Source organism: Lethenteron reissneri, chromosome 3 (genome assembly GCF_015708825.2).
Source record: "Lethenteron reissneri isolate LAM-NWPU_2019-01 chromosome 3, ASM1570882v1, whole genome shotgun sequence".
Classification (NCBI taxonomy): Eukaryota; Metazoa; Chordata; class Hyperoartia; order Petromyzontiformes; family Petromyzontidae; genus Lethenteron; species Lethenteron reissneri.
Window position 1 is genome coordinate 1,806,432 of NC_083781.1, and position 12,723 is coordinate 1,819,154.

The 12,723-nt window shown below is 48.3% G+C and overlaps 1 protein-coding gene across 2 annotated transcripts in view; it reads left to right on the forward strand.

Moving 5' to 3' along the window:
- Positions 1 to 12,093, forward strand: part of TEDC2 (tubulin epsilon and delta complex 2) — a 36,120-nt gene extending 24,027 nt beyond the window's left edge. Inside the window, exons 9-12 of one of the 2 annotated variants that reach the window (XM_061555363.1) lie at positions 7,822 to 7,923; positions 9,501 to 9,697; positions 10,352 to 10,474; positions 11,712 to 12,093. In XM_061555363.1, the coding sequence (XP_061411347.1) occupies positions 7,822 to 7,923; positions 9,501 to 9,697; positions 10,352 to 10,474; positions 11,712 to 11,753 (464 nt within the window). In that variant the 3' untranslated portion in view covers positions 11,754 to 12,093. Of the gene's footprint in view, positions 1 to 7,821; positions 7,924 to 9,500; positions 9,698 to 10,351; positions 11,300 to 11,711 lie in introns of those variants that run through there. The other variant, XM_061555373.1, reaches the window with a different exon arrangement.
- Positions 12,094 to 12,723: the final 630 nt, after the last annotated feature.

Here is a 12,723-nt window from a genome sequence, read left to right on the forward strand (position 1 = left end):
TGTAGTGTTGTTTGCACAGCAGATATACAGTAGCTGAGCTTGAGAAAAGATGAGTCCTTGATTTTCAATGTATTTTTGGGATCATGGGGAAAGCAATCGGTAATGTGCATCAGTCCCTCTTCTCGCTTCCTATATGAAGTGAATTGGGCTCATCGGGATCTCAATAGATGCTTGTTTCTTCTCCAGAAACTCTTCTGAGCCTTCAAAAAAGATATAACTGGCAAATGCATGACACAATGGGTATCACATGATCAGCCACATTTTCCCACCGCACCTTGTGTTGTTTGGACACGATTAGATTTTTCCAATACTTCCCATTCTATTGCGACTTTTAATTTCCCCCTGTTGTAAGTGAAGACGTCTTTACAAGTTGAATTCATAAGGAATGAACAAAGGCAATTGCAGCTCATTCGACGGATGTCTGATCGCCATCACTCCACGGATGAGCTGTGTTGTGCGCGTTAGTTCAATTTACTGTAACAGCGCAGTAATTTTTGTCCGTTGATCTGCGGTCTGCTGGATTTGGTGGCGATGCCACGGCCCTGTAGGCAGCAGCTAGGAGGCGGCCGTTGGTTGACGTTGCAGAAATGGAGGCGTCGTGCACTTGAGATCGCCTGCTGATGGTGCGGCGGTGGCGGCAGGCATATGGAGGCTTTGGACGACGGGGTATCCCTGTGCAGAGTTGGAATATTTAGCTCGACCGTACGTGGGGTTTTCACCCGGCGTTCTGGTATTCCTTCAACATTTAAACGTAAAAGTAATCGGCCATGGTGCATCCACTGTTGGATGGGCCGCCCTCTCCCCCTCAAGCCACCACTTTCTCTCACTGATACGTGTATACATTCCCAAAACAAAAAAAATAATTGACCAACCGTTTGAAAACGGGACTCCCCATAAAAACCACGCAGAGACTTGGTGATGCTTTTCTTGAGGATTATTGGTTTGGTACGATAAACTGCTACTAGAGAAGATTCGATCTGGATACAGCCACATTGCTCATGTGATTTGTAACTTTGATCCTTACCTGTTTAACGATAGTTACATTTTAATGGGGTGCCATGTTGGCGAGATGTTAAATACCTCACCTGGTATACAGGAGGTTGTGGGTTCAATTCCGACCAAGATGTCTGTATATTTGGCGTTTGCGTGTTCTCCCTGTAGTCGTGTGGATGTTTCTCCAGGTCCTCGGGTTTTTTATCAACATTTTGAAACGTGTGTTTCGAGTATTTGGCTGCAATAAATTTCCACACGATGAGCCACTTTGTTGAGCTATCATTTGTGACCAGGTCGCTTCTGAAAAAGAGCTATACAGCTCAGTTGGTCTTACGTGTAAAATAAGAATAGTCTTATCGTTTATAGTGTAATTTTATTTTATTGAGGAACTTATCTTGGTGTGGTCTGGGACTGCTTTTGTTCTTGTTTTTGCTGCCTTGCCCAAGCTTGCATTTAGTGTTGAAAAGGCGGACTTACGTAATGAAGTTATGTTTAATTTATCTTCTTGGTTCTTACGGTAAAGTCACGTAGAAGGGAAGTAATAAAATAATAAAAATAAAACAATTCTCACGACGTTTCGGCCACAACGCAAGCAGCCGTCCTCAGGTGAAAACCAGGTCCGTCGAGGCGACAGAGTCTGAATGAAACAGCACACGAGCTTGGAGCATATATATAAGCTGGGCGCATTGACAAAGGAATTTGCATATCAAAAGGAATTTAGCATATTTATGGGAAATGCAGGAATGTGATTAGTACTGCATATGCATGTGCATTATGCAGGATTAACAGCATCAAAGGGAGCTGCAGTTACTGCTGCTGCAGCAGTTGCTGCTGCTGCTGCAGTTTCTGCTGCTGCTGCAGTTGCTGCTGCTACTGCAGTTGCTGCTGCTGCTGCACTTGCTGCTGCTGCTGCACTTGCTGCTGCACTTGCTGCTGCTGCACTTGCTGCTGCTGCTGCACTTGCTGCTGCTGCTGCACTTGCTGCTGCTGCTGCACTTGCTGCTGCTGCTGCAGTTGCTGCCTTATCCATTTTAATATAACACTATGTATTATTCTACCCACCCTAATGTGTATCATACTGCTATATGTTTACTGTACAATTACGACACCATACATTACTCTGCACACTGCACCATGCCAGTGAGTGGAACGTGGTCTGAAAGTCACCGTAAACGTGAACACAATCAGTTAAGATCCGAAATGGTTTATTACGTCCTTCCAATGATTGCTAAGCCAGAATCCATCTTCTCGGTTGAAATTGTCTCTGTGTTTGTATATGTGGATCGCCTCATGAACGAATCTCTCATGATAGCCAGATGGCTTGCAGAGAACCTCTGTCTTGGAGAAGTCAATGTCATGTGAGCCCACTGAATTGTAACAGTGATCTGCCACGGCTGAGGTGTTTGTCCTACCGTGTTTCAGGTCTGCCTTATGTTCACGGATGCGGTCCGAGACATGTCGTTTGGTTTCTCCAATGTAACTGCTACCACAGAGGAAACTTAGTTTGTAGACGCCAGGGTACTGTATGTCTGGAACCACATCTTTTACAGACGGGACCAGATCACGGATTTTATGTACTGTGTTGAATCGGACCTGGATCTTGTGTTTAATCAGGATTTTGGAGATCTTTTTTGTGACCCCAGCAATGTAGGGTAAGGTGATGGTCTTGAAAGGCTCCTCAACAGGATCCTTCTTGATGGTTGGAGTGATGGCTTTGCGGATTGTGTAGTCGGAGTAACCATTAGCCTTAAGAGCTTGGCGTACGTGTTTGAGTTCACTGGAAATGTGTTCATGGTCGGAGATGCATTGGGCTCTATGATATAGAGTCTTGATGAGGGAATTCTTCTGGGATGGATGGTGGTGGGAATCCGGTTTTAGATAAGCATCCGTGTGGGTGGCTTTCCTGTAGACAGAGTGGCTCATTGAACCATCAGGTCTCCTTTTGATTAGGACATCCAAAAAGGGTAGCTTGCCATCATTTTCGACTTCCATGGTGAATCTGATGGCTGGGTGTATGGAATTGATGTGGTCGAGAAATTGGTCTAGAGCAGGCCACATGGCCGGCCTGCTCTAGACCAATTTCTCGACCACATCAATTCCATACACCCAGCCATCAGATTCACCATGGAAGTCGAAAATGATGGCAAGCTACCCTTTTTGGATGTCCTAATCAAAAGGAGACCTGATGGTTCAATGAGCCACTCTGTCTACAGGAAAGCCACCCACACGGATGCTTATCTAAAACCGGATTCCCACCACCATCCATCCCAGAAGAATTCCCTCATCAAGACTCTATATCATAGAGCCCAATGCATCTCCGACCATGAACACATTTCCAGTGAACTCAAACACGTACGCCAAGCTCTTAAGGCTAATGGTTACTCCGACTACACAATCTGCAAAGCCATCACTCCAACCATCAAGAAGGATCCTGTTGAGGAGCCTTTCAAGACCATCACCTTACCCTACATTGCTGGGGTCACAAAAAAGATCTCCAAAATCCTGATTAAACACAAGATCCAGGTCCGATTCAACACAGTACATAAAATCCGTGATCTGGTCCCGTCTGTAAAAGATGTGGTTCCAGACATACAGTACCCTGGCGTCTACAAACTAAGTTGCCTCTGTGGTAGCAGTTACATTGGAGAAACCAAACGACATGTCTCGGACCGCATCCGTGAACATAAGGCAGACCTGAAACACGGTAGGACAAACACCTCAGCCGTGGCAGATCACTGTTACAATTCAGTGGGCTCACATGACATTGACTTCTCCAAGACAGAGGTTCTCTGCAAGCCATCTGGCTATCATGAGAGATTCGTTCATGAGGCGATCCACATATACAAACACAGAGACAATTTCAACCGAGAAGATGGATTCTGGCTTAGCAATCATTGGAAGGACGTAATAAACCATTTCGGATCTTAACTGATTGTGTTCACGTTTACGGTGACTTTCAGACCACGTTCCACTCACTGGCATGGTGCAGTGTGCAGAGTAATGTATGGTGTCGTAATTGTACAGTAAACATATAGCAGTATGATACACATTAGGGTGGGTAGAATAATACATAGTGTTATATTAAAATGGATAAGGCAGCAACTGCAGCAGCAGCAGCAAGTGCAGCAGCAGCAGCAAGTGCAGCAGCAGCAGCAAGTGCAGCAGCAGCAGCAAGTGCAGCAGCAAGTGCAGCAGCAGCAGCAAGTGCAGCAGCAGCAGCAACTGCAGCAGCAGCAGAAACTGCAGCAGCAGCAGCAACTGCTGCAGAAGCAGCAAACTGCAGCTCCCTTTGATGCTGTAAATCCTGCATAATGCACATGCATATGCAGTACTAATCACATTCCTGCATTTCCCATAAATATGCTAAATTCATTTTGATATGCAAATTCCTTTGTCAATGCGCCCAGCTTATATATATGCTCCAAGCTCGTGTGCTGTTTCATTCAGACTCTGTCGCCTCGACGGACCTGGTTTTCACCTGAGGACGGCTGCTTGCGTTGTGGCCGAAACGTCGTGAGAATTGTTTTATTATGTTTTATTTTTAGTATTTTATTACTTCCCTTCTACGTGACTTTACCGAAAGAACCAAGAAGATGAATCCCTGCAGTCACGAAAGCTTTAAATCGAAAAATATGTTTAATTTGTTTATATTTAGTGACTTGTTTAACTTTTTCTCTATTTTGCACTCCCATCGTTTTTTTGTATCATTTTATGTTGTAACTTGCTGACCCGGCCCTACTACACATCTGTGAAATAGAGCTTCATAGCTCATCGGATTCCTCGAGTTGATACTACAGGGTTACAGGAAGATGTGTCGTAGAATTAGATTGGAGTGTTGAATGTGCAAATTAAAGGTAAGTGACGCAATTCTATGGCTCTGAATTAGTATTTTGTTCCGCATTCACCGTGTCCGGTGCCATTGATTTGGAAGCCGTTAATGAATGGTGATCGTATTTTTGTTGTTGTCGTCTATTGGAACATTTCACGAGATGTTGCTGCACTCAGGAGAATAATGGCGCATTGCACATTTGTTAACTTTGCAATGCGCCAACTCGGCCGTGATTGAGTTAATGGGGCCTCTTGCATGTCGCCGCCGATTGAAATGAGGAGCACGGGGTTACGTGATTTCAGCGCGTCACGTGCACGGCATCCAGCGTTCCATTTGCCGTGAACGATGAGCAGGCCTGCCTTATCTTTGGTACGATGGGCACCCCATCACAGGTGAAATTCGCCCTTCGACTTGCGACGAATGTGTGGTTTCGCTGTTGCGGCGCTCCTATTAATAGGCCAATTAAAAAAAACGTGCAAAACCGCTGCCAATAATAGGTCGAGTTACAGCACCACGCAGACCCTGGCTAACGACGTGAGATTAAAAATCTGCCAAGCCCCCCCCCCCCTCACTCTTGTTCCTGTGCCGGTCTTCCCAGCAGAGGTTAGGGAGATAGGCTGGAGTCGGATGCACGCCGTCCCACCCAGGAGCCTTCCTGTCGACTTTCATTACCAAGTTCCCAGCACAGCTTGATTACAACAAAAAAAAGTTTTACTCCAGGCCTATGCGTCAGAAAGGGAGGGTGAGGCCTAAAAACGCGCGCGCTTCTGGCACATCCGTTTGTGTCGTAAGAGATGTTATCTGAAAGGCGTTCCACAGCGTGAGCATGGCCGGCACGGCGGCGGCGGCGTATTAGCGAGATACTGAGCAGGAATACAAGTAGCGGTTGTGGTTCTGTCGGCCGCAGGTTCTCGTCAACAATGCGTTTCCAGCAACGGTTTTTTTAAAATCCGAGAACTTTGAAGGCTCACACGAATTCAAGCGGCTTTTATAAAACGAGAAGCCAAAATATTTTCAGCAGAGTGTGAACTGGAATAAGTTTGATAGCGGTGACCTAATTAAGCAGATTCGATCTTTTCCACGGTGCTGGGCAGGGCACTTTTCTTGTCCATCTGTAAAAACCCCTGAAGTGATAAAAAAAAATCTTTGAAAGAAGCAGGTCACACGAACTTCAAACGCGCGAGGAAGGAAATGAGGCGTGTTGACGCAGCAAGCTTTCGTGCGCGACCGCGGTTTAATGGGCGACCGGGCCACGCCACCGCTCTGTGCTGCAGTGCCGCACTCTTGCCCCGCTGCCCTTCCTGAAGCCGGGCCTTTCCCTGGTGTTCCCTCCCCGCCACATGCCTCTCCACACCCACCCTCCACGCTCCCATCCTCCCCTCCGCCCTTACCGGGCGAAACGCGGACACGAGTTTTCCCCCCCCCCCACCCAGCCCCGCTGAGCCAAAGTATCGCACGTCAAGGGTTGCACGATGAGGTGAAGCGATTGTTCCGCCAGGCCTCATGGGTAGAACTTCCACAGTATTTTGCAAGCTACGCAAGAGCAATGCATCCAGTATGTTATTACACGATCTCGGTGACCTGTCTCACTGCTATAAAGAAGGCCTTTCGCCTGAAACATCACCCATTTTATAGATGTATTTTCCTCTTTTGAACAGTGATATTGCCATGCGTTTTATCTATATATTTGTGCTTGTACACTGCCAACAGTATCACATTTAAAAAATATATATATCTGCACAGTATTTGCACAATACTTGATGAAGCTGTAAAATTGTGCCCCACCTGATGTCATGGCTTAAGCTTGTTATACAGTGACTAAAAATGTAGATTTCAGAATGAGTACATCCATGAAATTCCCCATCTTAGGCCTTCTTGGTGCCTTTAAGATGCAGTATACCAAGTGGATCACGAGACTTTGCAGAGCGTCAGTGTTATCCGCCCAAACATGCGTGTATTTTTCTCCACGTGCTCCATTTTCCTTCCACGTGCAAAAAAGACTCCAACAAACATTCTACTTGAAAACTTTCTCAAGCAGAGAAGACCTTTTTGGAAAAAGTCTCGAGTCAGCAAGGCTTTTCTGAGAAACACAAATACAATAAATTATTCCTCCCGATCCACACACATTTCTTTCCAGCTGAGAATTTTCGTCAGTTCCAGAAGATAATATTGAAGCAGCAGTTGTTAATTCGCCTCTGTCCTCCTGTGGGCTCCCAGGCGGTCACAAGCGACATCCTGCGGTGTTAAGTACATACACACATTTACTTCATGGAAAGCCAGGAGTTTTACTGCCACACTGGGCTTCTCTGATTTTCACCACATGCTAATCCACGCCAGGAGTTTTACTACCAACACTGGGCTCCTCTGACTTGTACCACATGGTAACCCACGCCAGGAGTTTTACTACCAACACTCTCTGACTTGTACCACATGGTAACCCACGCCAGGAGTTTTACTACCAACACTAGGCTCCTCTGACTTGTACCACATGGTAACCCACGCCAGGAGTTTTACTACCAACACTCTCTGACTTGTACCACATGCTAACCCACACCAGGAGTTTTACTACCAACACTCTCTGACTTGTACCACATGCTAACCCACGCCAGGAGTTTTACTACCAACACTGGGCGTCTCTAACTTGTACCACATGGTAACCCACGCCAGGAGTTTTACTACCAACACTGGGCGTCTCTGACTTGTACCACATGGTAACCCACGCCAGGGGTTTTACTACCAACACTCTCTGACTTGCACCACATGCTCACCCACGCCAGGAGTTTTACTACCAACACTGGGCCTCTCTAACGAGCACCACATGGTAACCCACACCAGGAGTTTTACTACCAACACTCTCTGACTTGCACCACATGGTAACCCACGCCAGGAGTTTTACTACCAACACTGGGCCTCTCTAACTAGCACCACATGCTCACCCACGCCAAGATGCTTCACGGTTCAACGTTGCCGCTTGTGTCCCGCGTGTCCTTCACCCCCAGAGTCCCTTGGCTGGGAAGCGCTGTGCAAGAGGACGAAGCTCCTGGAAGAGTGCCAGCTGCTCATCTCCAGGCTCCAGGAGGAGCTGGCCCAGCTGCAGCAAGGTATGCGGAGGATCTCTACATTGAATCTTCTCTATCACTGTTAAGACTAAAATAGAGAGTTCACTTGCACATGTACCTAACTTTTTCCCCGAAGCATTGTGCTCTCATATTTGCACTGTTTTCTTATTTTTTTATTCGGCTGTGTTCCACTTGCGACCGTTAGTTATATTCCTAGTTTGTTAGTTGTACATTAAGTCTGAAGTGACCCTGCATTCGCTCTCTGCAATATTCTATGTTGTTGTCTTTGCTTTGCTGCTGCCGCCGCTGCTGTGCTCACACACCACGGATCTTCCTTGTAAACAAGCTGGGCAACTGGCCAAAACGGGATCATCCTTGTAACAAATAAAACAAAATCAAATTCAAACTGATGAAAGTGTCTCGACATTGAAGTCATGCCCCTCAAATGCACCCACACCGTTTTCCCCTCGTCTTGTATGTATGTTGAACTTACTTCCCACCATACATAGCGAACCTCGCTAATCGGTCAGTTCTTTGTGTCTTGATTCCGTTGCCAATTCCTTAAATTGTCCAACAATTCTCAGAGTCATAATTTCAACTTGTAATGGCGCGAGAAGGAACCACAGACAAGCAGGAAGGCAGCCACAGCATGAGCTGGCGCCAACAATTCCCCGAGCTCTGCAGTCCCCTATATATACAAAGGTGTTCTTGGCCAAGAAATTAGTGTTTGCACGTGGGAGGAATCCTGTTCACCCTGAGAAAACCCATGCGTGCGAGGAGGACGCACTGTTGTCGCATAAAGATGGAACAGGTGGTTGTCCACATGTTTTGCTGCAATTCCTCTCAGGGGTCGGCGACCTTCAGCTCCGGAGCCGCATGCTGCTCCTTAAGGACTGCTTAGTGACATTATTCACACGCATTGCGGCTCTTGAAATATAGACCTTTTCTATCGAATTGGGGGGAAAAAACGACTCTTCTTGTCATTTTTGGTTGCTGACCACCGGAATAATCCTCCTCGACGTCCATGGGAAGGAAGGGAGATTCACAACCCTCACTGCCGCCACAGCGCTGCATAGCCACCGCCCCCAGATGACTGTCACCCCTTTTGAGTGTCTGTGGCTTAGGCCAGTTATTGTCATCTACTGGTCTACGCTGACAGTCTCTGGGACTTTTCTGGGTGAATACGGTACAAGATTGCGTGTCATGCGGTGACGCAGTTGTGAACCCGCTGACCCGAGTTCTGTTGCCAGTCACGGCTAACATCAGTGGTGAATGATGTTTGAATCAGTCCCTGGGTGCCTTCTTCACCAACCCCGCCACATTACCAGCACAGTGAAGTTTGAACAAACAACCCCAATGACTGTTATGGCTCGGGCAGGCCTTCATCCACACCTCCGATTAACTCGCGTCTGGCTACGTACTGCGCGAAATAATTTGAGCATGCATACATCCATCGGTCGATTGACTGTATTTTATTATTTGTCTACAAAACAATTGTGCTATTATTTTATAGGAAAACTAATTCTAGTCCACGTGAGACTTTGTCCCCTGCGTGTAAGCTCAGTTTTCCCCTCCCCGTCCCGCGCCATCTGTGGATGTCCGTGGCGGCCCCTGATTAGTGGCCGAGCGGTGGTCTGCGATGGGCCACCGTTTGCAGGTGCCCAGTGCCGGCTTGCCCCAGGGAAGGACGGGGGCCCGCTTTGCCGAGCAGCTGATGAGGCCCGTGGTGACGTACAGCTCCGCGGAGGAGCTGAAGGAAATGGCGAGCGTGCAACACGACATGGCGTGGCTGCAGTTGCTTCAGCGTGTGCAGCAGGTGATTGTTGCTTATGTTGATGACGATGGTTCGCACGAGTGGGAGGTACATCGCTTAGGATGGGATGTACGATGCAGGTGGCCCAGTGGCTCGGGAAGCTCGTGTGATTTCAGAGCTGGTACCGCTGAGAGCCTGATTGTGTGCACCTGTGATCAAATCGGGTTCAGCAAGGTAAATGGTAGATTGTTTCGGTTAAGTCACCAATAATACATGTTGCCCTGTGGGCATTAACGTGTCAACGTAATGCCTGCACGCGTGATGCGCAACGCAGGAAAGATTGCGTAAATCTTCACAGGCAAATCTGTTACAAACGGCACTTGCTGCAAAACTGGAGTAAAATAAGATGCACGGAGATTACGTGCCCATCGGTATGGGCAAAGGGCACGGGCCCTGCGGGATGTGTGCGATCGAGCAAGGGGAGAATGACAGTGCGGCTGCATTCAGGAGCTACGCACATCGGGCACTGCTACCGCGAACAAAGTGAGCGCCTCCCAGCGTTACGCCGCAGTACCCGGGCTAGAGTGGATCCACCCTTGGCAAATCACGCGACCGTGACGTCGTTTTTCCATTTTTTACCGACCCCTCCGCCCCGATGTCTCCCCTCCCCCACTTCTGCCCCCTCCCCTCCCATGCGGGCTCCCTGGGAACGGGCAGGCGATCGCCGATGAGTTCCTTCCCTTCCTCAGCACGCTGGACCCCGCCCGGCCTCCCTTCCCCGCCGTGTACCGGGCCGTGTACTCCATCCTATGCGAGGGCGCCGAGGCGTTCCCCTCCCTGGTGCGCGATGCCTCTTTGTGAAGGCTGTTTACACGGGCGTGTGCGTGCGTGTGCGTGCGTGCGTGTGTGTCTGTGTGCGCGTGCCTGTGTGCGTGTGTGAGCGTCTCTGCGTGCGTGGGTGTACGTCCGTGTGTGCACGCGTGGGGGTGGGGGAACCGGTGGCGCAGTGGTTGGGGTACTGCGCTACAAAATCCAGCGATCTGCAATCGATTCCTGGTGTCGAGTATCTGAACCGGTCGTGGGCCTCCCATAGGTCAGCTCGGCTTCAAGATGAATCCCTTGCTGCACCATGATGCTTGGCCACACCACCGCCCCCCCACTCGCGCGCCGTACTAACCGTCGTAGATGTTCGCAAAGGGCACTACCCCGCAACAGCCTGTGTGGGCTACGCGGGGGATCTTTGTCTTTGTGCGTGCGTGCGCGCGGACCTTTCTCATCTCCCATCGTCACCGCAGCAGCAGCAGCAGCGGCAGCGTCTGTGTCCAATTACGTAATTGCGTCCAAATGTGAGGCCATTACGCTTGTCAGTGTCCCTTTATATTTTTTGTAGAGTGTAATTATGATCATTACCGCTGTCACGCGTTCCTTCGCCAGTCGCATCTGGGCTGGCGGGCCGCTAATAGTCGCGCCGTTTACGTTTGAGAGCGCGCGCCTTCGTCACCGCTAATGCGCCCTTGTCGGTGTTCTTACATCACAAATGTGCATCGGTCGCGTGAAAGTTTGAGAACACATTTGTCTACAATTACCATGTATAACACGATACCTCATGCACCGATGCAGTAAACGTTTATTGGAAAAATGTGAAAGTAAAAACATCTTTCGAAATCAGTCTGCTTTTGTTGTGGTTCTTACGCGCTTACAATTTGGGATGAATGCAGCATTTTCTCGGAATTATCTTTTTGTTTTTATTGCGGATGTTTTAGAATTTGAAGGAATGTGATTAGATCGGTGTAAAGAGTAATCTTCCATGGCAAATATCAAGTCTGCAAGGAAGTAAAGTTTGATTTGAAGCTTTTGTGACTGCAGGAATCCATACCCTTTGGTTCTTTCGGTAAAGTCACGTAGGTAGAAAATAAAATAGACAGTCTGCCTCAGCAGCAGACCATGCTTGCCCACCTGATGATGGACGCTTGTGTTGCGCCCGAAACGTGGTTTATTTTATTTTATACCCACGTGACTTTACTGAAAGAACCAAAGAGTATGAAGTAAAGTTTAATCGGAGGACGTCTGCTCACAGGTTGGTGAGTTGGTTGCTTTGCTCGGCAGTGGGGACAACTGAATATTGGAGCACAATTGTGAAGGGCACAGGGAAGGAAACGCCACAAACCATTGGTACTGCACCAATGCACGGATGCCTACAATTAATATCAATAATCTTTAGATTTTCTATTAAAGGCGTGAGCATTTAATGCCACGTAATTTATACTTATGAACAGAGGCTAATCCGACTCGACCACAACGTGTGAAGAGTACGCGACGAACCACGGCCGAGTGCTCCGCCGTGATACAACCAAGCGCCGCACACTGGCGGCTCAAGGCACCGTGTGCCCGGAAGGTGTAGGAGACCGCTGTGAGCGAGGGCACCGCTTGCGAGTCATACGTGGTGAGAGCTCTCAAGCCAGAACCAACACAAGTGCAAACGCGACCAAGCGGCGTTTTCTCTCGTCCCATTACACAGTACGGCACTAGGGGCACCACGGCGGCAAGATGTTAATTACCTCGCCTGGTATGCAGGAGGTCGTGGGTTCGACCCCGACTCTTGGCTTGGCGCCTGCTGCTGTATATTTGGAGTTTGCATGGCTGCTATAAATTTTCATACAAGCCACTTCATTCTCATTTGTAGCCAGGCCGCTTCTAAAAAAGAGCTATCTAGTTCAATGGGCCATACCTGGTCAAATTAAAGTAGTTTAAGAAATAGCTTATTTTAAATGTGAATGTTTTGCCTTCAGTTCCATGAGCAGGTGCGGGGTGGCCTGTGGAGAGGGAATAATCCAGCAGTGGATTAAGCATGGCTGCTGCTGCTGATATATTTACATTGTAATGATGTAAAAGTCGAAGGGATAGACAAGCGGTGAAATGCTGTGCATGTGCCATGTCGCATAAGGAAATCGACAAATCGATTGTGACTTTCAGTTATGCGATGTCGGAGAATGCGTGGCGATCACATTGGTGCCAGGCTCTGTTGAGCGGAGGCGCAACCCTGTTTGCACATTCAACCCGGCATTCGACTTCTGGGAGTGAAGCGTCTG